Source organism: Electrona antarctica, assembly GCF_951216825.1.
Source record: "Electrona antarctica genome assembly, contig: scaffold_141, whole genome shotgun sequence".
NCBI classification, from domain to species: Eukaryota; Metazoa; Chordata; class Actinopteri; order Myctophiformes; family Myctophidae; genus Electrona; species Electrona antarctica.
In genome coordinates this window covers 137,825-165,000 of record NW_027638215.1, presented here as the reverse complement: position 1 = coordinate 165,000, position 27,176 = coordinate 137,825, and the positions used below count along the sequence as shown (strand labels likewise).

Below are 27,176 nucleotides of genomic sequence, written 5' to 3'. Positions count from 1 at the left end.
TAAAACTACATTATAATATATATTAATGGATGTTTATCAGAATAGTAGGATATAAAACTACATTAGAATAGATTGATGAATGTTTATCAGAATAGTAGGATATAAAACTACATTATAAGTAAGGGATAATATCTGGCTAGGTGGTCATTGTCGGGAGATAATTCACCGACAGGGAGTTTAACCACCGAGGCGAAGCCGAGGTGGTTACACTCCCTGAAGGTGAATTATATCCCGACAATGACCACCTAGCCAGATATTATCCCGCTTATTACATGGCTAACTAACATAAATGAATACATTGACCCAAAACACAACACAAAAAGTATTCCATAAGTTCGCGCTGGCTGCGTCTGCCCAGCTGCAGGGCTGCAGCACTGTCGGAAAACAAGGAAGTGAGTTGATCAAATAGAATCCATTTTGGGGTCCTGCTTCGTCTATTTCTCGCTCAAATGTTTTCAAAAACATTTTTAAGAGCAATGTTTAGCTGTAAATTACATTGTGTGTCACTAGTGTGTGTGTTTACATGGCTGTTATGTTGGAAACGGCAGTAAATCAAGCGGGGCGCAGCTGGTGGTGCTCAGAGGGTTTGATTAGGCAGCGGTCATTATACAGCGGAGCGGTCATTATCATGAGATAACTCACCGCTGAATTAAGCGATTGACCAATCAGAATCAAGCATTCAACCAAGCCATGTAATAATATAGATTAATGAATGTTTATCAGAATAGTAGGATATAAAACTACATTATAATATATATTAATGAATGTTTATCAGAATAGTAGGATATAAAACTACATTATAATATATATTAATGAATGTTTATCAGAATAGTAGGATATAAAACTACATTATAATATACCGGTAGATTAATTTAGGCTCCGCCGCGTCTAAATCAATGACAAAATTGCGCAGCGACATTCCCCGCAATCACCACAGCCAGTTTCAGGAGTTAACCAATTCTGGACGGGAACCCCTTTTATATGTTATGCTTTAGCTATTGAAAAATATTTTTGAGTGGTGTAAACGACTCCTACAACTGGCTTTGTTGAGTGGTGTAAACCACTCCTACAACTGGCTTTGTTGAGTGGTGTAAACCACTCCTACAACTGGCTTTGTTGAGTGGTGTAAACCACTCCTACAACTGGCTTTGTTGAGTGGTGTAAACCACTCCTACAACTGGCTTTGTTGAGTGGTGTAAACCACTCCTACAACTGGCTTTGTTGAGTGGTGTAAACCACTCCTACAACTGGCTTTGTTAGATTACGTGTCTGTCTGTCTGTTCGTACCAAAAAATGAGCATGGTTGCTATGGTCACCCAGTTCACACGGATGTGATTTCATTATGTCAGACATTGCGTCAGACCACAGCTGATCAGTCTATATAAGACCGTACACCACTCAGTTCACACGGGTGTGATTTTTTATAAAATACAGACATACAAGCTGTCGACACGCCGTTTCATGGCGCGTCAACAGCTTGTAGATCTGTTCTTTTGGACACAACATAATCAATGATGCACGAAGCGCGATGGAGTCTAGGCTACAACTAAACATGTTTGTTTGTAAACAAATAAGCCTGTAGGCTCTGTCACATTAGGTAGACAATAAGCCTGTAGGCTCTGTGACATTAGGTGACATTAGGTGGACAATAAGCCTGTAGGCTCTGTGACATTAGGTAGACAATAAGCCTGTAGGCTCTGTGACATTAGGTGGACAATAAGCCTGTAGGCTCTGTGACATTAGGTAGACAATAAGCCTGTAGGCTCTGTGACATTAGGTGGACAATAAGCCTGTAGGCTCTGTGACATTAGGTGGACAATAAGCCTGTATGCTCTGTGACATTAGGTGGACAATAAGCCTGTAGGCTCTGTGACATTAGGTGGACAATAAGCCTGTAGGCTCTGTGACATTAGGTGGACAATAAGCCTGTAGGCTCTGGGACATTAGGTAGGCATGGTGGGCAACATATATGGAACTTGATGTTAATCAATCAATAATGGATTTTTGAATAGTTAAAATGTCCACAACGTGTCCATGTAGATCTACAAGCTCACAACGTGTCCATGTAGATCTACAAGCTCACAACATGTCCATGTAGATCTACAAGCTCACAACATGTCCATGTAGATCTACAAGCTCACAACATGTCCATGTAGATCTACAAGCTCACAACATGTCCATGTAGATCTACAAGCTCACAACATGTCCATGTAGATCTACAAGCTCACAACATGTCCATGTAGATCTACAAGCTCACAACGTGTCCATGTAGATCTACAAGCTCACAACATGTCCATGTAGATCTACAAGCTCACAACGTGTCCATGTAGATCTACAAGCTCACAACATGTCCATGTAGATCTACAAGCTCACAACATGTCCATGTAGATCTACAAGCTCACAACATGTCCATGTAGATCTACAAGCTCACAACGGAGAAGGGGTTTAGCGGTGCCGAAAATGGAGCCCCAAGTGTTTGACTGTGCTCTGTTGATGTTTGCGTTTGTGTGCGTGTTTACATTTGTGTTTGTGTGCGTGTGTGCGTGCATGCAGTCCTCTGGTCATATCACAGTGGTCCACATGGGGGCAGTGTTCTGTGCTGTGTGGCGACGGAGGGAGAAGCAGAACCAGGAAGTGTTTCGGAGTCCCGGAACCGACCCGCAGCGACCCCAAATCACCCTGTCACATCCTGAACAGCTTCCAGACTGAACCGTGTAACAGCACCACCTGCTGTTCAGGTAGGGTAACTACACCCCAAATCACCCTGTCACATCCTGAACAGCTTCCAGACTGAACCGTGTAACAGCACCACCTGCTGTTCAGTTTACAGTTTACAGTTTACAGTGAGACTGGACCACCTGGTCAGTCAGTTTACAGTGAGACTGGACCACCTGGTCAGTCAGTTTACAGTGAGACTGGACCACCTGGTCAGTCAGTTTACAGTGAGACTGGACCACCTGGTCAGTCAGTTTACAGTGAGACTGGACCACCTGGTCATGAAGGACAGTTTACAGTGAGACTGGACCACCTGGTCAGTCAGTTTACAGTGAGACTGGACCACCTGGTCAGTCAGTTTACAGTGAGACTGGACCACCTGGTCAGTCAGTTTACAGTGAGACTGGACCACCTGGTCATGAAGGACAGTTTACAGTGAGACTGGACCACCTGGTCAGTCCGTTTACAGTGAGACTGGACCACCTGGTCATAAAGGACAGTTTACAGTGAGACTGGACCACCTGGTCAGTCAGTTTACAGTGAGACTGGACCACCTGGTCAGTCAATTTACAGTGAGACTGGACCACCTGGTCAGTCAGTTTACAGTGAAACTGGACCACCTGGTCAGTCAGTTTACAGTGAGACTGGACCACCTGGTCAGTCAGTTTACAGTGAGACTGGACCACCTGGTCAGACAGTTTACAGTGAGACTGGACCACCTGGTCATGAAGGACAGTTTACAGTGAGACTGGACCACCTGGTCATGAAGGACAGTTTACAGTGAGACTGGACCACCTGGTCGTGGAGGCAGACAGTTTACAATCAATCAATCAATCAATCAATCAATCAATCTTTATTCCTGACGTCACTCGCTCATCCCCTGGTTCACGGAGGTAATTTCTCTATGGAGAATAACATGGGCTCATCTTAAAATCGTCTCATAGAAGCGTTATATTGTCAGGGAGGTGTCTCTGTCGTTATATTGTCAGGGAGGTGTCTCTGTATCGTTATATTGTCAGGGAGGTGTCTCTGTATCGTTATATTGTCAGGGAGGTGTCTCTGTATCGTTATATTGTCGGGGAGGTGTCTCTGTATCGTTATATTGTCGGGGAGGTGTCTCTGTATCGTTATATTGTCAGGGAGGTGTCTCTGTATCGTTATATTGTCAGGGAGGTGTCTCTGTATCGTTATATAGTTCAGGGAGGGGTCTCTGTATCGTTATATTGTCAGGGAGGTGTCTCTGTATCGTTATATTGTCAGGGAGGTGTCTCTGTATCGTTATATTGTCAGGGAGGTGTCTCTGTGTCGTTATATTGTCAGGGAGGTGTCTCTGTATCGTTATATTGTCGGGGAGTTGTCTCTGTATCGTTATATTGTCGGGGAGGTGTCTCTGTGTCGTTATATTGTCAGGGAGGTGTCTCTGTATCGTTATATTGTCAGGGAGGTGTCTGTGTCGTTATATTGTCAGGGAGGTGTCTCTGTATCGTTATATTGTTAGGGAGGTGTCTCTGTATCGTTATATTGTCAAGGAGGTGTCTCTGTATCGTTATATTGTCGGGGAGGTGTCTCTGTATCGTTATATTGTCAGGGAGGTGTCTCTGTATCGTTATATTGTCAGGGAGGTGTCTCTGTATCATTATATTGTCAGGGAGGTGTCTCTGTATCGTTATATTGTCAGGGAGGTGTCTCTGTATCGTTATATTGTCAGGGAGGTGTCTCTGTATCGTTATATTGTCGGGGAGGTGTCTCTGTATCGTTATATTGTCAGGGAGTTGTCTCTGTATCGTTATATTGTCAGTAGCAGTAACAATAGCGTTTTCTCTCAGTCAGTTGATTCTTCATATCCATATGAGTGAAACGGCTGGGATGATTTTCAAACCGAGTTCTTATATGAGGCGATCTAAGATCCCCCTATGGGGATTATACGTTGTAATACAAATAAAACACAGTTCTAAGTATACAATATATACTTATATTAGTATACAATAGTATACAATATATAAAATTATATACAAAAGTATACAATATATACTTATATTAGTATACAATAGTATACAATATATAAAATTATATACAAAAGTATACAATATATACTTATATTTGTATTGTATACTTAAATACACAGTTCTTACTTTATAATTGTATTGCGTGCGTGCGTGCGTGTGTGCGCGTAGCGGTCGAGTGGGGGGAGTGGTCATCGTGGTCAGAGTGCTCCGTGTCGTGCGGTGGAGTGGGCGGAGTCCAGCAGAGGAGGAGGGTGTGTCTCAGCGAGGGGGAGGGCTGTGCCGACACGTGTGTCGGAGACAGCAGCCAATCACAGGCCTGCGTTGTGGACAAGCCCTGTCCAGGTATGTATGTCTGTCCGTCTGTCTGTCAGTGGACACAGTGCTACATCAATAATGGTCCATGGGGAACGTATTCATTATAGGAACCTTTGTTTGACAGTTCATGGTTCATGGGGAACGTGGGGCCAGTGGACACAGTGCTCAGCTCCCTGCGTCTCAGGAAGTGATCCACCAACCAGGAGCCGGGAGCGCGACTGTGATAGCCCCACCCCTTCCTCTGACACCGTTCCGCCCGGCGACAGCTGCCCCGGAGAGAACTACGATACCGCTAGCTGTACGGACCTGCCCAACTGCCCTGGTACGATACTATTATAACTACAATACCGCTAGCTGTACGGACCTGCCCAACTGTCCTGGTACGATACTATTATAACTACAATACCGCTAGCTGTACGGACCTGCCCAACTGTCCTGGTACGATACTATTATAACTACAATACCGCTAGCTGTATGGACCTGCCCAACTGCCCTGGTACGATACTATTATAACTACAATACCGCTAGCTGTACGGACCTGCCCAACTGTCCTGGTACGATACTATTATAACTACAATACCGCTAGCTGTACGGACCTGCCCAACTGTCCTGGTACGATACTATTATAACTACAATACCGCTAGCTGTACGGACCGGCCCAACTGTCCTGGTACGATACTATTATAGCTACAATACCGCTAGCTGTACGGACCTGCCCAACTGCCCTGGTACGATACTATTATAACTACAATACCGCTAGCTGTACGGACCTGCCCAACTGCCCTGGTACGATACTATTATAACTACAATACCGCTAGCTGTACGGACCTGCCCAACTGTCCTGGTACGATACTATTATAACTACAATACCGCTAGCTGTACGGACCGGCCCAACTGCCCTGGTACGATACTATTATAACTACAATACCGCTAGCTGTACGGACCTGCCCAACTGCCCTGGTACGATACTATTATAACTACAATACCGCTAGCTGTACGGACCTGCCCAACTGCCCTGGTACGATACTATTATAACTACGATACCGCTAGCTGTACGGACCTGCCCAACTGTCCTGGTACGATACTATTATAACTACAATACCGCTAGCTGTACGGACCTGCCCAACTGCCCTGGTACGATACTATTATAACTACAATACCGCTAGCTGTACGGACCTGCCCAACTGTCCTGGTACGATACTATTATAACTACAATACCGCTAGCTGTACGGACCTGCCCAACTGTCCTGGTACGATACTATTATAACTACAATACCGCTAGCTGTACGGACCTGCCCAACTGCCCTGGTACGATACTATTATAACTACGATACCGCTAGCTGTACGGACCTGCCCAACTGTCCTGGTACGATACTATTATAACTACAATACCGCTAGCTGTACGGACCTGCCCAACTGTCCTGGTACGATACTATTATAACTACAATACCGCTAGCTGTACGGACCTGCCCAACTGCCCTGGTACGATACTATTATAACTACAATACCGCTAGCTGTACGGACCTGCCCAACTGTCCTGGTACGATACTATTATAACTACAATACCGCTAGCTGTACGGACCTGCCCAACTGCCCTGGTACGATACTATTATAACTACGATACCGCTAGCTGTACGGACCTGCCCAACTGTCCTGGTACGATACTATTATAACTACAATACCGCTAGCTGTACGGACCTGCCCAACTGCCCTGGTACGATACTATTATAACTACAATACCGCTAGCTGTACGGACCTGCCCAACTGTCCTGGTACGATACTATTATAACTACAATACCGCTAGCTGTACGGACCTGCCCAACTGCCCTGGTACGATACTATTATAACTACGATACCGCTAGCTGTACGGACCTGCCCAACTGTCCTGGTACGATACTATTATAACTACAATACCGCTAGCTGTACGGACCTGCCCAACTGCCCTGGTACGATACTATTATAACTACAATACCGCTAGCTGTACGGACCTGCCCAACTGTCCTGGTACGATACTATTATAACTACAATACCGCTAGCTGTACGGACCTGCCCAACTGTCCTGGTACGATACTATTATAACTACAATACCGCTAGCTGTACGGACCTGCCCAACTGCCCTGGTACGATACTATTATAACTACAATACCGCTAGCTGTACGGACCTGCCCAACTGCCCTGGTACGATACTATTATAACTACAATACCGCTAGCTGTACGGACCTGCCCAACTGCCCTGGTACGATACTATTATAGCTACAATACCGCTAGCTGTACGGACCGGCCCAACTGTCCTGGTACGATACTATTATAACTACAATACCGCTAGCTGTACGGACCTGCCCAACTGCCCTGGTACGATTAGTATTTACTATTTATTATGACCGCTAGAGCCACATTTTGATGAAACTTTACAGTGTGGTAGAGGGTCATGCCAAAAAGCACTGAAAACAGTCTTACTCCAATTGGCCTGTGACAACTGTGAACAGCCATAACTCATGCCTCGTTTGGCCAAAAGTCATGGCGCTTGTTTAAACACGTGCCTTGACTCATGGGGAACACATCTGTCACTTTGACCAGTAAGCTCCGCCCTCAGATTTTCCGCCATTTTGAGCAGATTTTCTGCCTGGAGTTTTGAGCAATTTGCATGAAATGTCCTACACAGTCTATGGATCATTATCTACACACAGTCTATGGATCATTATCTACACACAGTCTATGGATCATTATCTACACACAGTCTATGGATCATTATCTACACACAGTCTATGGATCATTATCAACACACAGTCTATGGATCATTATCTACACACAGTCTATGGATCATTATCTACACACAGTCTATGGATCATTATCTACACACAGTCTATGGACCATTATCTACACACAGTCTATGGATCATTATCTACACACAGTATATGGATCATTATCTACACACAGTCTATGGATCATTATCTACAGTCTATGGATCATTATCTACACAGTCTATGAACCATTATCTACACACAGTCTATGGATCATTATCTACACAGTCTATGGATCATTATCTACACAGTATATGGATCATTATCTACACAGTCTATGGACCATTATCTACACAGTCTATGGATCATTATCTACACAGTCTATGGATCATTATCTACACAGTCTATGGACCATTATCTACACACAGTCTATGGATCATTATCTACACACAGTCTATGGATCATTATCGGAAATCCCTGTTGAAGAAAAGTTTGTACGAAACATATAGCCTAGCTGCAAGCAGCTATAACCGGCACTTTGAACACTGTCTGTCTGTCTGTCTGTCTGCCTGCCTGTCTCTCTGTCTTTCTCTCTACCTGTCTGTCTGTATGTCTGTCTGTCTCTCTACCTGTCTGTCTACATGTCTGTCTACCTCTCTGTCTGTCTGTCTGTCTAGTTGATGGGGGGTGGGGCTCTTACGGACCACCGGACCCATGTTCAGTTTCCTGTGGGGAGGGGCTGCAGCTGTCAATCAGACAGTGTGACACGCCCACGCCCAAATATGGAGGGAAGCCGTGTGCAGGACCCAGTACCAAGACGGGAGTGTGTAACACGCCTTGTCCAGGTAAAGACACGCACGCACGCACGCACGCACGCACACGTACAAGGACACAAATATTATGGTGCAGCAAAGGTTACGTACACATAATGTCCTCTCATGTAGGCCCGGATTAAAGGGATAGTTCATATATACGCAATAAAAGTAAATTAATCCACATTGTATTGTTGACCTTGTATTGTCCCCCCCACAAAATGACCGGAACTACTTAATATTTCACCAAAACCAGAGCAGAACTCCCACCACGGGACTCGGGCAATCAATTAAAACAGTTGCAACCACTATATTCACCCCAGCCTGTGTCCTCCGTGAGGAGGAAGCCCAACAGCCCTCGGTGAGGCCTTTGGGAGGGCCATGCAAGCAGCAAGCGGAACCGCAGCACCATGTCCCTGCGGAACCATTGTCCACCACTCCTGAATGAACTGTCTGGTGCTGGGACTCTGGTGCAACGCACAGGTCCTGAGCCTGGTGAGAGCAGGACTCTGGTGCAACGCACAGGTCCTGAGCCTGGTGAGAGCAGGACTCTGGTGCAACGCACAGGTCCTGAGCCTGGTGAGAGCAGGAGTGGACCTGGTGAGACGTAGGAGGGGCCCGGACAGGAGACAACCCACAGAGCATAGTCCCTCCATGCGCCAGAAGTGTACCTCCCAGCCCTGGCAGAGTAGTTCTGGAGTAGTTCCAACGGATTGTGTGCCCCTGGTTTTTCCCTAGTGGGACTGATTGAGGGTAGCTACTGGGACGTAAGTCGGGACTTGATCACTCCCGGCTGGGTCGCCTGAGTGAGGGGTATGATGTTGAGAGACCCGAAACCCTGTTGACCTCAGGATACATCACTGAGGAGACGTCCCAGGTGCATCCATGCAATGTTTTTTTTTAAGTTATGAAAAATATTTCATACAGCTTAAAAATTGTGAACTATCCCTTTAACAATGGAACTCACTGGCGCTTAACTCTTGTATTGCCCACTAGGTGGCAGCATAAACACAGCTCAGCCCTGCCATCCACTAGGGGGCAGCATAACCACAGCTCAGCCTTGCCATCCACTAGGGGGCAGCATAAACACATCCATTGACTCTCATTGTAACGAGCCTCCGTTTCATTCCATAGGGTCTGGCTCTGTAATTCTGTTAGGGTCCATTTGGTTTTACAAAAACTGGGGGTCCTTGAAATTAAACAGGTTGAGAATCTCTGCTGGAGCCGTAAAAACCTTCTCTCATGGGGGTCCCTGGCATTATATTTTCTATTGGGGGTCCGCGGGGCTGATTAGTGTCGATTTTGGGGTCCTTGACTTGAAAAAGACAACTGATCTACAACATACTCTTTCTCTCTGTCTCTGTCTCTGCCTCTCTCTATCTCTCTCTGTCTCTCTATGTCTCTCTCTCTCTGTCTCTGCCTCTCTCTATCTCTCTCTCTATGTCTCTCTCTATCTCTCTATGTCTCTCTCTCTCTCTCTCTCTATATATATATGTCTCTCTCTCTCTCTCTATATATATGTCTCTCTCTCTCTCTCTCTCTCTCTCTCTCTCTATATATATGTCTCTCTCTCTCTCTCTCTCTCTATATATATATATATGTCTCTCTCTCTCTATATATATATGTCTCTCTCTCTCTCTCTATATATATATGTCTCTCTCTCTCTCTCTCTCTCTATATATATATATATGTCTCTCTCTCTCTCTCTCTCTCTCTCTCTCTCTCTATGTCTCTCTACCAGTCCATGGGGGGTGGACAGGATGGTCCATTTGGAGCGAGTGTTCTACTTCCTGTATCCCAGAGGGCGGGGCGTCGACGCGAACACGACATCGTTCCTGTACAAACCCCGCCCCCTCCCTGGGAGGAACTCCTTGTACGGGCGACGAGAGAGAGACGGATCACTGCGTCCACCTGTCTCACTGCGCAGGTAAGACCACCTGTCTCACTGCGCAGGTAAGACCACCTGTCTCACTGCGCAGGTGGGACCACCTGTCTCACTGCGCAGGTAAGACCACCTGTCTCACTGCGCAGGTGGGACCACCTGTCTCACTGCGCAGGTAAGACCACCTGTCTCACTGCACAGGTAAGACCACCTGTCTCACTGCGCAGGTAAGACCACCTGTCTCACTGCACAGGTAAGACCACCTGTCTCACTGCGCAGGTGGGACCACCTGTCTCACTGCACAGGTAAGACCACCTGTCTCACTGCGCAGGTGAGACCACCTGTCTCACTGCGCAGGTGAGACCACCTGTCTCACTGCGCAGGTGAGACCACCTGTCTCACTGCGCAGGTGAGACCACCTGTCTCACTGCGCAGGTAAGACCACCTGTCTCACTGCGCAGGTAAGACCACATGTCTCACTGCGCAGGTAAGACCACCTGTCTCACTGCACAGGTAAGACCACCTGTCTCACTGCGCAGGTGAGACCACCTGTCTCACTGCGCAGGTGAGACCACCTGTCTCACTGCGCAGGTGGGACCACCTGTCTCACTGCGCAGGTAAGACCACCTGTCTCACTGCGCAGGTAAGACCACCTGTCTCACTGCGCAGGTAAGACCACCTGTCTCACTGCACAGGTAAGACCACCTGTCTCACTGCACAGGTTAATTTGGCCCTTTAATGACTTTCTCTTTTTTAATGAGACTGTCTGTCTGTCTGTCTGTCTGTCTGTCTGTCTCTCTCTCTGTCTATGTCTCTCTCTCTCTGTCAATGTCTCTCTCTCAGTGAACGGGGGTTGGGGGTTGTGGAGTTCATGGTCTGGCTGTTCGGTGACGTGTGGGGCGGGGCTTCAGCGCTCAGTCAGACACTGTGATAGCCCCACCCCCAAACACAGAGGACTGCCTTGCCCAGGAGCTCTAGGGGCAGGGAGTCGTACCATCGCCTGTACGACTAGAACGCACTGTCCAGGTAACACACACACACACACACACACTAAGGTTGGGCGATATGCCAATGTTTTTCAATCGACCATCAGCTGTCAAAAAATCGCCGATGGACGATATATTCGTGTCATAAAAGTAAAGTGAGAACAGCTCACTACAGGTCGCAAAAAAGACAGATCTACAAGCTCTCAAGGCGCCGCGTCCTGCCTGTTTTTGCAGCGCCGTTTGCTACGCGTTGAGAGCTTGTAGATCCGTCTATTTTTGCAGCGCAGCCAGGGTAACAAAATAAGAAATAAGTTACAGGTGGAGATGAAGTGAAGTTGGAACGGACAAGCAGCTACAAGCCAAGCTAACATCACAACCACTGGCTGGTGACAGTGTTATTAGCCGCAGCAACATGTAGCCTGCCCTAGTAACTTCTCCTCCTCCCCGGAGAAGTCTTGCCTCCCTCCCCTCGGAGCGCCGGCCCCCCATGCTGCTGCGGCTGATCCACAAGCTCTCAAGGCATCGCGTCCTGCCTGTTTTTGCAGCGCCGTTCGCTACGCGTTGAGAGCTTGTAGATCTGTCTATTTTTGCAGCGCTGGTGTCGGGGTTCGTTCACGTTGTCAATAAAAAGAATAACCTAGATTACAGGCGGAGATGAAGTTCAATCAGTGGGTTGAATCAGTAGCTACACGCTAAGCTAAGTGCTAAGCTAACGATCCCCGAGCCTACACTAACACTAGCAGCCTGTTTTTTATTTCCCCCCCCGACTTCACAGGTGGCGCATTGGGATTGTGATGAGACACGAGACAGCAGTGTGCATTCTGTTGTGACTGTATATTATTAAACTGCATGGGTCTGGACTCCGGAGCGTAAATGTATGTAGGCTACAGTACAGTAGCCTCCCTCGGCAGTCGGCTCGGTCCCAGCCTTTACTCTGGCCGTTCCCCGATGCTACGTGCGGGGACTCTGGGAGCATACCATTATAACGGGATGAGGGGATTTCCACCCGGCCGCTGTTACTACTTTGCCGCCCCGGCTCCGAAACGGTTGAGAAATGACAGAGTTACCAACCAAACGCAATTTCCGTGCTCGGACACACAAAGCTCTGTAAACCTCTAACAACCAGTCTGTGGACCACATTATCCCTTACATAAAGGGTTAATTATCTCCCTACAACGACCACCTAGCCAGACATTATCCCTTACATAAAGGAGGTGATTTATCTCCTACAATGACCAGCTAGCCAGACATTATCCCTTACATAAAGGAGGTGAATTATCTCCTACAATGACCAGCTAGCCAGACATTATCCCTTACATAAAGGAGGTGATTTATCTCCTACAATGACCAGCTAGCCAGACATTATCCCTTACATAAAGGAGGTGATTTATCTCCTACAATGACCAGCTAGCCAGACATTATCCCTTACATAAAGGAGGTGAATTATCTCCTACAACGACCACCTAGCCAGACATTATCCCTTACATAAAGGAGGTGAATTATCTCCTACAACGACCACCTAGCCAGACATTATCCCTTACATAAAGGAGGTGAATTATCTCCTACAACGACCAGCTAGCCAGACATTATCCCTTACATAAAGGAGGTGAATTATCTCCTACAACGACCACCTAGCCAGACATTATCCCTTACATAAAGGAGGTGAATTATCTCCCTACAACGACCACCTAGCCAGACATTATCCCTTACATAAAGGAGGTGAATTATCTCCTACAACGACCACCTAGCCAGACATTATCCCTTACATAAAGGAGGTGAATTATCTCCCTACAACGACCACCTAGCCAGACATTATCCCTTACATAAAGGAGGTGAATTATCTCCCTACAACGACCACCTAGCCAGACATTATCCCTTACATAAAGGAGGTGAATTATCTCCTACAACGACCAGCTAGCCAGACATTATCCTTACATAAAGGAGGTGAATTATCTCCTACAACGACCACCTAGCCAGACATTATCCCTTACATAAAGGAGGTGAATTATCTCCTACAACGACCACCTAGCCAGACATTATCCCTTACATAAAGGAGGTGAATTATCTCCTACAACGACCAGCTAGCCAGACATTATCCTTACATAAAGGAGGTGAATTATCTCCTACAACGACCACCTAGCCAGACATTATCCCTTACATAAAGGAGGTGAATTATCTCCCTACAACGACCACCTAGCCAGATATTATCCCTTACATAAAGGAGGTGAATTATCTCCTACAACGACCAGCTAGCCAGACATTATCCCTTACATAAAGGAGGTGAATTATCTCCTACAACGACCACCTAGCCAGACATTATCCCTTACATAAAGGAGGTGAATTATCTCCCTACAACGACCAGCTAGCCAGACATTATCCCTTACATAAAGGAGGTGAATTATCTCCTACAACGACCAGCTAGCCAGACATTATCCCTTACATAAAGGAGGTGAATTATCTCCTACAACGACCACCTAGCCAGACATTATCCCTTACATAAAGGAGGTGAATTATCTCCTACAACGACCACCTAGCCAGACATTATCCCTTACATAAAGGAGGTGAATTATCTCCCTACAACGACCAGCTAGCCAGACATTATCCCTTACATAAAGGAGGTGAATTATCTCCCTACAACGACCAGCTAGCCAGACATTATCCCTTACATAAAGGAGGTGAATTATCTCCTACAACGACCACCTAGCCAGACATTATCCCTTACATAAAGGAGGTGAATTATCTCCCTACAACGACCAGCTAGCCAGACATTATCCCTTACATAAAGGAGGTGAATTATCTCCATACAACGACCAGCTAGCCAGACATTATCCCTCACATAAAGGAGGTGAATTATCTCCCTACAACGACCAGCTAGCCAGACATTATCCCTTACATAAAGGAGGTGAATTGTCTCCCTACAACGACCACCTAGCCAGACATTATCCCTTACATAAAGGAGGTGAATTATCTCCTACAACGACCACCTAGCCAGACATTATCCCTTACATAAAGGAGGTGAATTGTCTCCCTACAACGACCACCTAGCCAGACATTATCCCTTACATAAAGGAGGTGAATTGTCTCCCTACAACGACCAGCTAGCCAGACATTATCCCTTACATAAAGGAGGTGAATTGTCTCCCTACAACGACCACCTAGCCAGACATTATCCCTTACATAAAGGAGGTGAATTATCTCCCTACAACGACCACCTAACCAGACATTATCCCTTACATAAAGGAGGTGATTTATCTCCCTACAACGACCAGCTAGCCAGCCATTATCCCTTACATAAAGGAGGTGAATTATCTACAAACAACGACCAGCTAGCCAGACACTATCCCTTACATAAAGGAGGTGAATTATCTCCCTACAACGACCAGCTAGCCAGACATTATCCCTTACATAAAGGAGGTGAATTATCTCCCTACAACGACCACCTAGCCAGACATTATCCCTTACATAAAGGAGGTGAATTATCTCCCTACAACGACCAGCTAGCCAGACATTATCCCTTACATAAAGGAGGTGAATTATCTCCCTACAACGACCAGCTAGCCAGACATTATCCCTTACATAAATTAGGTGAATTATCTCCCTACAACGACCAGCTAGCCAGACATTATCCCTTACATAAAGGAGGTGAATTATCTCCCTACAATGACCAGCTAGCCAGACATTATCCCTCACATAAAGGAGTTGAATTATCTCCCTACAACGACCACCTAGCCAGACATTATCCCTTATATAAAGGAGGTGAATTATCTCCCTACAACGACTACCTAACCAGACATTATCACTTACATAAAGGAGGTGAATTATCTCCCTACAACGACCAGCTAGCCAGACATTATCCCTTACATAAAGGAGGTGAATTATCTCCCTACAACGACCAGCTAGCCAGACATTATCCCTTACATAAAAGAGGTGAATTATCTCCCTACAACGACCAGCTAGCCAGACATTATCCCTTACATAAAGGAGGTGAATTTTCTCCCTACAACGACCAGCTACCCAGACATTATCCCTTACATAAAGGAGGTGAATTATCTCCCTACAACGACCAGCTAGCCAGACATTATCCCTTACATAAAGGAGGTGAATTATCTCCCTACAATGACCACCTAGCCAGACATTATCCCTTACATAAAGGAGGTGAATTATCTCCCTACAACGACTACCTAACCAGACATTATCACTTACATAAAGGAGGTGAATTATCTCCCTACAACGACCAGCTAGCCAGACATTATCCCTTACATAAAGGAGGTGAATTATCTCCCTACAACGACCACCTATCCAGACATTATCCCTTACATAAAGGAGGTGAATTATCTCCCTACAACGACCACCTATCCAGACATTATCCCTTACATAAAGGAGGTGAATTATCTCCCTACAACGACCAGCTAGCCAGACATTATCCCTTACATAAAGGAGGTGATTTATCTCCCTACAACGACCAGCTAGCCAGACATTATCCCTTACATAAAGGAGGTGAATTATCTCCAAACAACGACCAGCTAGCCAGATATTATCCCTTACATAAAGGAGGTGAATTATCTCCCTACAATGACCAGCTATCCAGACATTATCCCTTACATAAAGGAGGTGAATTATCTCCCTACAACGACCACCTAGCCAGACATTATCCCGTACATAAAGGAGGTGAATTATCTCCCTACAACGACCACCTAGCCAGACATTATCCCTTACATAAAGGAGGTTAATTATCTCCCTACAACGACCAGCTAGCCAGACATTATCCCTTACATAAAGGAGGTGAATTATCTCCCTACAATGACCAGCTATCCAGACATTATCCCTTACATAAAGGAGGTGAATTATCTCTCTACAACGACCAGCTAGCCAGACATTATCCCTTACATAAAGGAGGTGAATTATCTCCCTACAACGACCAGCTAACCAGACATTATCCCTTACATAAAGGAGGTGAATTATCTCCCTACAATGACCAGCTAGCCAGACATTATCCCTCACATAAAGGAGTTGAATTATCTCCCTACAACGACCAGCTAGCCAGACATTATCCCTTACATAAAGGAGGTGAATTATCTCCTACAACGACCACCTAGCCAGACATTATCCCTTACATAAAGGAGGTGAATTATCTCCCTACAACGACCAGCTAGCCAGACATTATCCCTTACATAAAAGAGGTGAATTATATCCCTACAACGACCAGCTAGCCAGACATTATCCCTTACATAAAGGAGGTGAATTATCTCCCTACAACGACCAGCTACCCAGACATTATCCCTTACATAAAGGAGGTGAATTATCTCCCTACAACGACCAGCTAGCCAGACATTATCCCTTACATAAAGGAGGTGAATTATCTCCCTACAATGACCACCTAGCCAGACATTATCCCTTACATAAAGGAGGTGAATTATCTCCCTACAACGACTACCTAACCAGACATTATCACTTACATAAAGGAGGTGAATTATCTCCCTACAACGACCAGCTAGCCAGACATTATCCCTTACATAAAGGAGGTGAATTATCTCCCTACAACGACCACCTATCCAGACATTATCCCTTACATAAAGGAGGTGAATTATCTCCCTACAACGACCACCTATCCAGACATTATCCCTTACATAAAGGAGGTGAATTATCTCCCTACAACGACCAGCTAGCCAGACATTATCCCTTACATAAAGGAGGTGATTTATCTCCCTACAACGACCAGCTAGCCAGACATTATCCCTTACATAAAGGAGGTGAATTATCTCCAAACAACGACCAGCTAGCCAGATATTATCCCTTACATAAAGGAGGTGATTTATCTCCCTACAACGACCAGCTAGCCAGACATTATCCCTTACATAAAGGAGGTGAATTATCTCCCTACAATGACCAGCTATCCAGACATTATCCCTTACATAAAGGAGGTGAATTATCTCCCTACAACGACCACCTAGCCAGACATTATCCCGTACATAAAGGAGGTGAATTATCTCCCTACAACGACCACCTAGCCAGACATTATCCCTTACATAAAGGAGGTGAATTATCTCCCTACAACGACCAGCTAGCCAGACATTATCCCTTACATAAAGGAGGTGAATTATCTCCTACAACGACCACCTAGCCAGACATTATCCCTTACATAAAGGAGGTGAATTATCTCCTACAACGACCAGCTAGCCAGACATTATCCCTTACATAAAGGAGGTGATTTATCTCCTACAACGACCACCTAGCCAGACATTATCCCTTACATAAAGGAGGTGAATTATCTCCTACAACGACCAGCTAGCCAGACATTATCCCTTACATAAAGGAGGTGATTTATCTCCTACAACGACCACCTAGCCAGACATTATCCCTTACATAAAGGAGGTGATTTATCTCCTACAACGACCAGCTAGCCAGACATTATCCCTTACATAAAGGAGGTGAATTATCTCCCTACAACGACCAGCTAGCCAGACATTATCCCGTACATAAAGGAGGTGAATTATCTCCCTACAACGACCAGCTAGCCAGACATTATCCCTTACATAAAGGAGGTGAATTATCTCCCTACAACGACCAGCTAACCAGACATTATCCCTTACATAAAGGAGGTGAATTATCTCCCTACAACGACCACCTAGCCAGACATTATCCCTTACATAAAGGAGGTGAATTATCTCCCTACAACGACCACCTAGCCAGACATTATCCCTTACATAAAGGAGGTGAATTATCTCCCTACAACGACCACCTAGCCAGACATTATCCCTTACATAAAGGAGGTGAATTATCTCCCTACAACGACCACCTAGCCAGACATTATCCCGTACATAAAGGAGGTGAATTATCTCCTACAACGACCACCTAGCCAGACATTATCCCGTACATAAAGGAGGTGAATTATCTCCCTACAACGACCACCTAGCCAGACATTATCCCTTACATAAAGGAGGTGAATTATCTCCCTACAACGACCACCTAGCCAGACATTATCCCTTACATAAAGGAGGTGAATTATCTCCCTACAACGACCACCTAGCCAGACATTATCCCTTACATAAAGGAGGTGAATTATCTCCCTACGACCACCTAGCCAGACATTATCCCTTACATAAAGGAGGTGAATTATCTCCCTACAACGACCACACACACTTCAAATGGACATACTTCAGTGATCAATGTTTGTTTCTGTGTGTGTGTGTGTGTGTGTGTGTGTGTGTGTGTGTGTGTGTGTGTGTGTGTGTGTGTGTGTGTGTGTGTGTGTGTGTGCTAACAGTGGACGGGGTGTGGTCAGACTGGACCGAGTGGTCAGCCTGTGAGTTTGGAGGTAGATCCATTCTTTGTCTGACCAGAGCAGGAACTCGGGACAGATCCAAGCAATGTCTGCACAGGTACCACGTTCACCCATTCACCCATTCAAACACCTTTACATAGACTGCATTATATTCACCCATTCACCCATCTTTACATAGACTGCATTAGATTCACACACATTTACATAGACTGCATTATATTCACACATTCACACACCTTTACATAGACTGCATTATATTCACCCATCTTTACATAGACTGCATTAGATTCACCCATTCACACACCTTTACATAGACTGCATTATATTCACCCATTCACCCATCTTTACATAGACTGCATTAGATTCACACATTCACACACCTTTAAAATGATTGTGCATTACATTCACCCATTCACACACCTTTACATAGACTGCATTATATTCACCCATTCACCCATCTTTACATAGACTGCATTATATTCACCCATTCACCCATCTTTACATAGACTGCATTAGATTCACCCATTCACACACATTTACATAGACTGCATTATATTCACACATTCACCCATCTTTACATAGACTGCATTAGATTCACCCATTCACCCATCTTTACATAGACTGCATTAGATTCACCCATTCACCCATCTTTACATAGACTGCATTATATTCACACATTCACACACCTTTACATAGACTGCATTAGATTCACACATTCACACACCTTTACATAGACTGCATTAGATTCACACATTCACACACCTTTACATAGACTGTGCATTACATTCACCCATTCACACACACATTCACACACCTTTACATAGACTGCATTAGATTCACACATTCACACACATTCACACACCTTTACATAGACTGTGCATTACATTCACCCATTCACACACACATTCACACACCTTTACATAGACTGCATTACATTCACCCATTCACACACATTCACACAGCTTTACATAGACTGTGCATTACATTCACCCATTCACACACACATTCACACACCTTTACATAGATTGTACATTACATTCACCCATTCACAATTTACAATTTACAATTTACAATTTAGGCATTTAGCAGACGCTCTTAATCCAGAGCGACTTACAATAGGCAAGAACAAAAAGCATGGGAATACATCACATATGTAACAAAATGCATTTATCGCGAAACATGCGTAAGCTAAGACCGTGACTAGAACATATCTATATAATGACACTATACATATAAACTACACATATGTGCTATACTATGCTGTACATATATACTATGAAGTGCTATGACTACATACAATGCACTTATTGTGCTGTCTACATGACATGCTATAAGTCTGTTTCAAATGCTATATAAGTCTAAGAAGTGCTGTCTAAGGGGGTAGGGTAAGTGCTATGGGCCATGATGGAGTCTGAAAAGGTGGGTTTTCAGACTACGGCGGAAGATCGGGAGTGATGCTGCAGTTCTGATTGCAACGGGAAGTGCATTCCACAGTTTTGGGGCCAGAAGGGAGAAGAGTTTGGGACGTGTGGAGCGTTGTCCCGGCGTTTTTAGTGAGGGTACTTCCAGCTTCCCTGCGTTGGCTGATCTGAGTGCGCGGGAGGGTTTGTAGGGTTCAATCATGCTGGCAAGATATGGGGGAGCCATACCTTTGGTTGCTTTAAATGCCAACATCAGAGTTTTGTATTCTGTGCGGGCAGCGACCGGGAGCCAGTGCAGGGAGCGGAGCAGGGGGGAGACATGTGAGAATTTTGGCTGGTTGAAGACCAAGCGAGCTGCGGCATTTTGGATCAGTTGGAGAGGCTTCACACACACATTCACACAGCTTTACATAGACTGTGCATTACATTCACCCATTCACACACACATTCACACACCTTTACATAGACTGCATTACATTCACCCATTCACACACACACACATTCACACACCTTTACATAGACTGCATTACATTCACCCATTCACACACACACACACACACACACACATTCACACACCTTTACATAGACTGCATTACATTCACCCATTCACACACACATTCACACACCGATGGTGGAGGAAACCATGCAAGGCACCAACCTGCACATCAGGAGCAATCAGGGGTTTAGAGTCTTGCTCAAGGACACTTCAACACTAACTCTGGAGGAGCCCGGGTTCGAACCGGGAACCTTCCGGATCCCATCCGGCCACTCTACCACTGAGCCACCACCGCTCTATTAAAACAGCACCTGCCCTGAATGTAATCTATTACTGTTACTGTAACTTAGATGTAATCTTTCTTCACAGAGACTACAAAGGAAGACACTGCCCTGAAGACAAACAACTAGAGACACAAGGATGTTATGATGTGGACGCATGTCCATGTAAGACTATTATTATTATTGTTATTATTGTTGTTATTATTGTTGTTGTTATTACATCTGAAGATAAACAACTAGAGGTTATGATGTGGACCGGGTGTAGGGTGTTATACCCCAGAGTAGCCACCAGGTGGAGGGTGTTATACCCCAGAGTAGCCACCAGGTGGAGGGTGTTATACCCCAGAGTAGCCACCAGGTGTAGGACGTTATACCCCAGAGTAGCCACCAGGTGGAGGGTGTTATACCCCAGAGTAGCCACCAGGTGGAGGGTGTTATACCCCAGAGTAGCCACCAGGTGGAGGGTGTTATACCCCAGAGTAGCCACCAGGTGTAGGACGTTATACCCCAGAGTAGCCACCAGGTGGAGGACGTTATACCCCAGAGTAGCCACCAGGTGTAGCCACTGAACATGTTTTACAATGTAGTCATTTATCAGACACTCTTAACCCATTTTAGACCTACCATTGATTCTACAAATATCTTATAAATCCTGACAGTTTTCTGAAAAACCTGCCAGTGGATCTCAACTTTTTACATGTCAAGGACACCCAGAATTATATATATTTAGCTGCGGACCCCCATCTGAAAATATGTTGTTCCAGGGACCCCCCCGGAAGCAAAGATTTGAGTTAAAAAACATTCGCTCTGAAAGAATATACGTATATTCAAAGATTTGTGCCACATGTTCACGGTTTTTCGAAAATAGCAGACCTACAAGCTCTATAGCGCAGCACTCGGTGGCGCGCTATGAGCTTGTAGGTCTGCTGTTTTTCAATAGATAAAGTTTAAAATAATGGTTAAAACACCAAAAGGGGTTCCCGCCCTGAATGGATTAATCCAGAGTGATTTACAGTAAGCAAGAACAACACATGGTGATACATCACATACTGTACATAGAGACAGAACAACACATGGTGATACATCACATACTGTACATAGAGACAGAACAACACATGGTGATACATCACATACTGTACATAGAGACAGAACAACACATGGTGATACATCACATACTGTACATAGAGACAGAACAACACATGGTGATACATCACATACTGTACATAGAGACAGAACAACACATGGTGATACATCACATACTGTACATAGAGACAGAACAACACATGGTGATACATCACATACTGTACATAGAGACAGAACAACACATGGTGATACATCACATACTGTACATAGAGACAGAACAACACATGGTGATACATCACATACAGTTGGAGGCCATCAATATTGTCCTTTTCTTTTTGCTGAGGTTTGCGTGATCTGCGCAAAAGGACAGTTAACCCATTTTGGGCGGGAACCCCTTTTGGTGTTTTAAACATGTTATAATTTAGCTATTGAAAAATAGCAGATCTACAAGCTGATCTACAAGCTCAAATATTTATTTCAGAGAACTGGAGGATTTAGAAGGATTTAAAAAAAAATTGAGGTCAGGCCTAAATGGGTCAAATGATAAGGGACAATATCGGTGGCACCCAACTGTACTGTACATAGAGACAGAACAACACATGGTGATACATCACATACTGTACATAGAGACAGAACAACACATGGTGATACATCACATACTGTACATAGAGACAGAACAACACATGGTGATACATCACATACTGTACATAGAGACAGAACAACACATGGTGATACATCACATACATAGAGATGGAACAACACATGGTGATAAATCACATACATAGAGATGGAACAACACATGGTGATACATCACATACTGTACATAGACAGAAGAACACATGGTGATACATCACATACTGTACATAGAGACAGAACAACACATGGTGATACATCACATACATAGAGACAGAACAACACATGGTGATACATCACATACATAGAGATGGAACAACACATGGTGATAAATCACATACATAGAGATGGAACAACACATGGTGATACATCACATACATAGAGACAGAACAACACATGGTGATACATCACATACATAGAGACAGAACAACACATGGTGATATATCTCATACATACAGACAGAACAACACATGGTGATACATCACATACTGTACATAGAGACAGAACAACACATGGTGATAAATCACATACATAGAGATGGAACAACACATGGTGATACATCACATACTGTACATAGACAGAAGAACACATGGTGATACATCACATACTGTACATAGACAGAAGAACACATGGTGATACATCACATACTGTACATAGACAGAAGAACACATGGTGATACATCACATACTGTACATAGAGACAGAACAACACATGGTGATACATCACATACATAGAGACAGAACAACACATGGTGATACATCACATACATAGAGATGGAACAACACATGGTGATAAATCACATACATAGAGATGGAACAACACATGGTGATACATCACATACATAGAGACAGAACAACACATGGTGATACATCACATACATAGAGACAGAACAACACATGGTGATATATCTCATACATACAGACAGAACAACACATGGTGATACATCACATACTGTACATAGAGACAGAACAACACATGGTGATAAATCACATACATAGAGATGGAACAACACATGGTGATAAATCACATACATAGAGACAGAACAACACATGGTGATACATCACATACTGTACATAGAGACAGAACAACACATGGTGATACATCACATACTGTACATAGAGACAGAACAACACATGGTGATACATCACATACTGTACATAGAGACAGAACAACACATGGTGATACATCACATACATAGAGACAGAACAACACATGGTGATACATCACATACTGTACATAGAGACAGAACAACATCACATACTGTACATAGAGACAGAACAACACATGGTGATACATCACATACATAGAGACAGAACAACACATGGTGATACATCACATACTGTACATAGAGACAGAACAACATCACATACTGTACATAGAGACAGAACAACACATGGTGATACATCACATACTGTACATAGAGACAGAACAACACATGGTGATACATCACATACTGTACATAGAGACAGAACAGCACATGGTGATACATCACATACTGTACATAGAGACAGAACAACACATGGTGATACATCACATACTGTACATAGAGACAGAACAACACATGGTGATACATCACATACTGTACAGAGACAGAACAACACATGGTGATACATCTCATACTGTACATAGAGACAGAACAACACATGGTGATACATCTCATACATAGAGACAGAACAACACATGGTGATACATCACATACTGTACATAGAGACAGAACAACACATGGTGATACATCACATACATAGAGACAGAACAACACATGGTGATACATCACATACATAGAGACAGAACAACACATGGTGATACATCACATACTGTACATAGAGACAGAACAACACATGGTGATACATCACATACTGTACATAGAGACAGAACAACACATGGTGATACATCACATACTGTACATAGAGACAGAACAACATCTCATACATAAAACATAGTCCTCAATAATCATCAGTAAGCAGTGTGCGTGCACGTGTGTGTGTGCACAGTGAAAGGCTCGTGGGCGGGCTGGGGGGAGTGGTCTCCGTGTAAACCATGTGTATCTGTGCTCTGATTGGACAGTGAAAGGCTCGTGGGCGGGCTGGGGGGAGTGGTCTCCGTGTAAACCATGTGTATCTGTGCTCTGATTGGACAGTGAAAGGCTCGTGGGCGGGCTGGGGGGAGTGGTCTCCGTGTAAACCATGTGTATCTGTGCTCTGATTGGACAGTGAAAGGCTCGTGGGCGGGCTGGGGGGAGTGGTCTCCGTGTAAACCATGTGTATCTGTGCTCTGATTGGACAGTGACAGGCTCGTGGGCGGGCTGGGGGGAGTGGTCTCCGTGTAAACCATCGTGTGAAACTGGAAGTGGAAAACGAAGCAGGAGAAACCGACAGAGGATCTGCAACCCTGACCTATCAGGATACAAGTAACTGGAACCTCTAACCAATCAGCATACAGCTTATTAACACACTGACCTATCAGGATACAAGTAACTGGAACCTCTCTAACCAATCAGCATACAGCTTATTAACACACCGACCTATCAGGATACAAGTAACTGGAACCTCTAACCAATCAGCATACAGCTAATTAACACACCGACCTATCAGGATACAAGTAACTGGAACCTCTAACCAATCAGCATACAGCTTATTAACACACCGACCTATCAGGATACAAGTAACTGGAACCTGTAGGGATGGAGCTCGAAACCCGGTAACCGGAAAAACCCGATAAGCTTATAGAGTACCCAGTATCGATAAGCTTTGGGCTTATCGAGTACCCGGTATCCAGCCGGTATCGATAAGCTTTGGGCTTATCGAGTAACCGGTATCGATAAGGTTTGGGCTTATCGAGTACCCGGTATCGATAAGCTTTGGGCTTATCGAGTACCCGGTATCGATAAGCTTTGGGCTTATCGAGTACCCGGTATCACCCGGTATCGATACGCTTTGGGCTTATCGAGTACCCGGTATCGATAAGCTTTGGGCTTATCGAGTAACCGGTATCGATAAGGTTTGGGCTTATCGAGTACCCGGTATCGATAAGCTTTGGGCTTATCGAGTACCCGGTATCACCCGGTATCGATACGCTTTGGGCTTATCGAGTACCCGGTATCGATAAGCTTTGGGCTTATCGAGTACCCGGCATCACCCGGTATCGATTAGCTTTGGGCTTATCGAGTATCCGGTATCGATAAGCTTTGGGCTTATCGAGTACCCGGTATCGATAAGCTTTGGGCTTATCGAGTAACCGGTAGCGATAAGGTTTGGGCTTATCGAGTACCCAGTATCGATAAGCTTTGGGCTTATCGAGTACCCGGCATCACCCGGTATCGATAAGCTTTGGGCTTATCGAGTACCCGGTATCGATAGGCTTTGGGCTTATCGAGTACCCGGTATCGATAAGCTTTGGGCTTATCGAGTACCCGGTATCAATAAGCTTTGGGCTTATCGAGTACCCAGTATCGATAGGCTTTGGGCTTATCGAGTACCCGGTATCGGCATCACCTGGTATCGATAAGCTTCGGGCTTATCGAGTACCCGGTATCGATAAGCTTTGGGCTGTTCGAGTACCCGGTATCGATAAGCTTTGGGCTGATCAAGCCTAGCGGTCCATGACGTCATGTTTAAACAATCAAGACAAGAGGCGCTCAATAAATACATTTAATCATCCACGCTGGTACAAACATGTGGGTCTAATATAGTGTATTGATACCTGCCAACCAGCTGTCTGGGGAAACAATATTATGCTTTTTAAGTGACAGTAACTAACCCTAACCCACACATTGTGTGTGTGCGTGTGCGTGCGTGCGTGCGCACCTGCATGTGTGTGTGTGTGTGTGTGTGCGTGCACGTGTGTCCAGGCCTACCATTGGGAAGAAGCGTCTTGAAGCTCATTTCAGTGGAGACCCGTTAACAGACTGTGGAGATCTGCCTGACGGAGAAGTGGACACAGAAGTTCAGACCTGCATTATTCCTGCCTGTCCGTCAAACTGATCATCCAACCATCCATCCATCCATCCATCATCATCATCCATCCATCCATCCATCCATCCATCCATCCATATTGTACATCAATCCACTGTTGAAAACATTGTAACAAATTGTATTAAATTGTAATTGAATTACAACAAGGAAATACCCCCTGGGCTACAAAAGTATGGGTGTTTATGGTATGGGACACTAATTAGCCCACGGACCCCCATTTGAAAACATGTGCCAAGGACCCACATGACCCCTCACTGTATGTCTCTTTTCCCTTTTTACCTCCTTTATGATGAATTCCTGTTCTGTTCTTTGACTATATAGAAGTGTCTATCTGTACGTCTCTAAATGTGTTGATGAATTGAACATGGTGGACCCTATTGGAAACAAGTGTAATGCTTAATTGGGTCGTCCACTCACAGTTAACAGTCTTTGTATTGAGTTTGTGTTTGAAATGTACTGTAATTCTGCAAACTGTTAATAAATATTTCAATCAATCAATGAGAGAAGATTTTTACAACTCTAGCAGAGATTTTCAACCATTTTAATTTCAAG

The 27,176-nt window shown here is 44.7% G+C and overlaps 1 protein-coding gene across 1 annotated transcript in view; it reads left to right on the top strand.

The window, feature by feature from the left end:
• Positions 1-26,916, top strand: part of LOC306918277 (properdin-like) — a gene marked incomplete at its 5' end in the record, with an annotated part of 35,993 nt that extends 9,077 nt beyond the window's left edge. The window contains 10 exons of the mRNA XM_079531152.1: positions 2,554-2,738; positions 4,890-5,063; positions 5,161-5,358; positions 8,455-8,622; positions 10,331-10,516; positions 11,315-11,497; positions 18,722-18,836; positions 21,026-21,102; positions 24,937-25,060; positions 26,501-26,916. Of these exons, the coding sequence (XP_079387278.1) occupies positions 2,554-2,738; positions 4,890-5,063; positions 5,161-5,358; positions 8,455-8,622; positions 10,331-10,516; positions 11,315-11,497; positions 18,722-18,836; positions 21,026-21,102; positions 24,937-25,060; positions 26,501-26,633 (1,543 nt within the window). The 3' untranslated portion in view covers positions 26,634-26,916. The remainder of the gene's footprint in view (positions 1-2,553; positions 2,739-4,889; positions 5,064-5,160; positions 5,359-8,454; positions 8,623-10,330; positions 10,517-11,314; positions 11,498-18,721; positions 18,837-21,025; positions 21,103-24,936; positions 25,061-26,500) is intronic.
• Between the last annotated feature and the right edge of the window lie 260 nt (positions 26,917-27,176).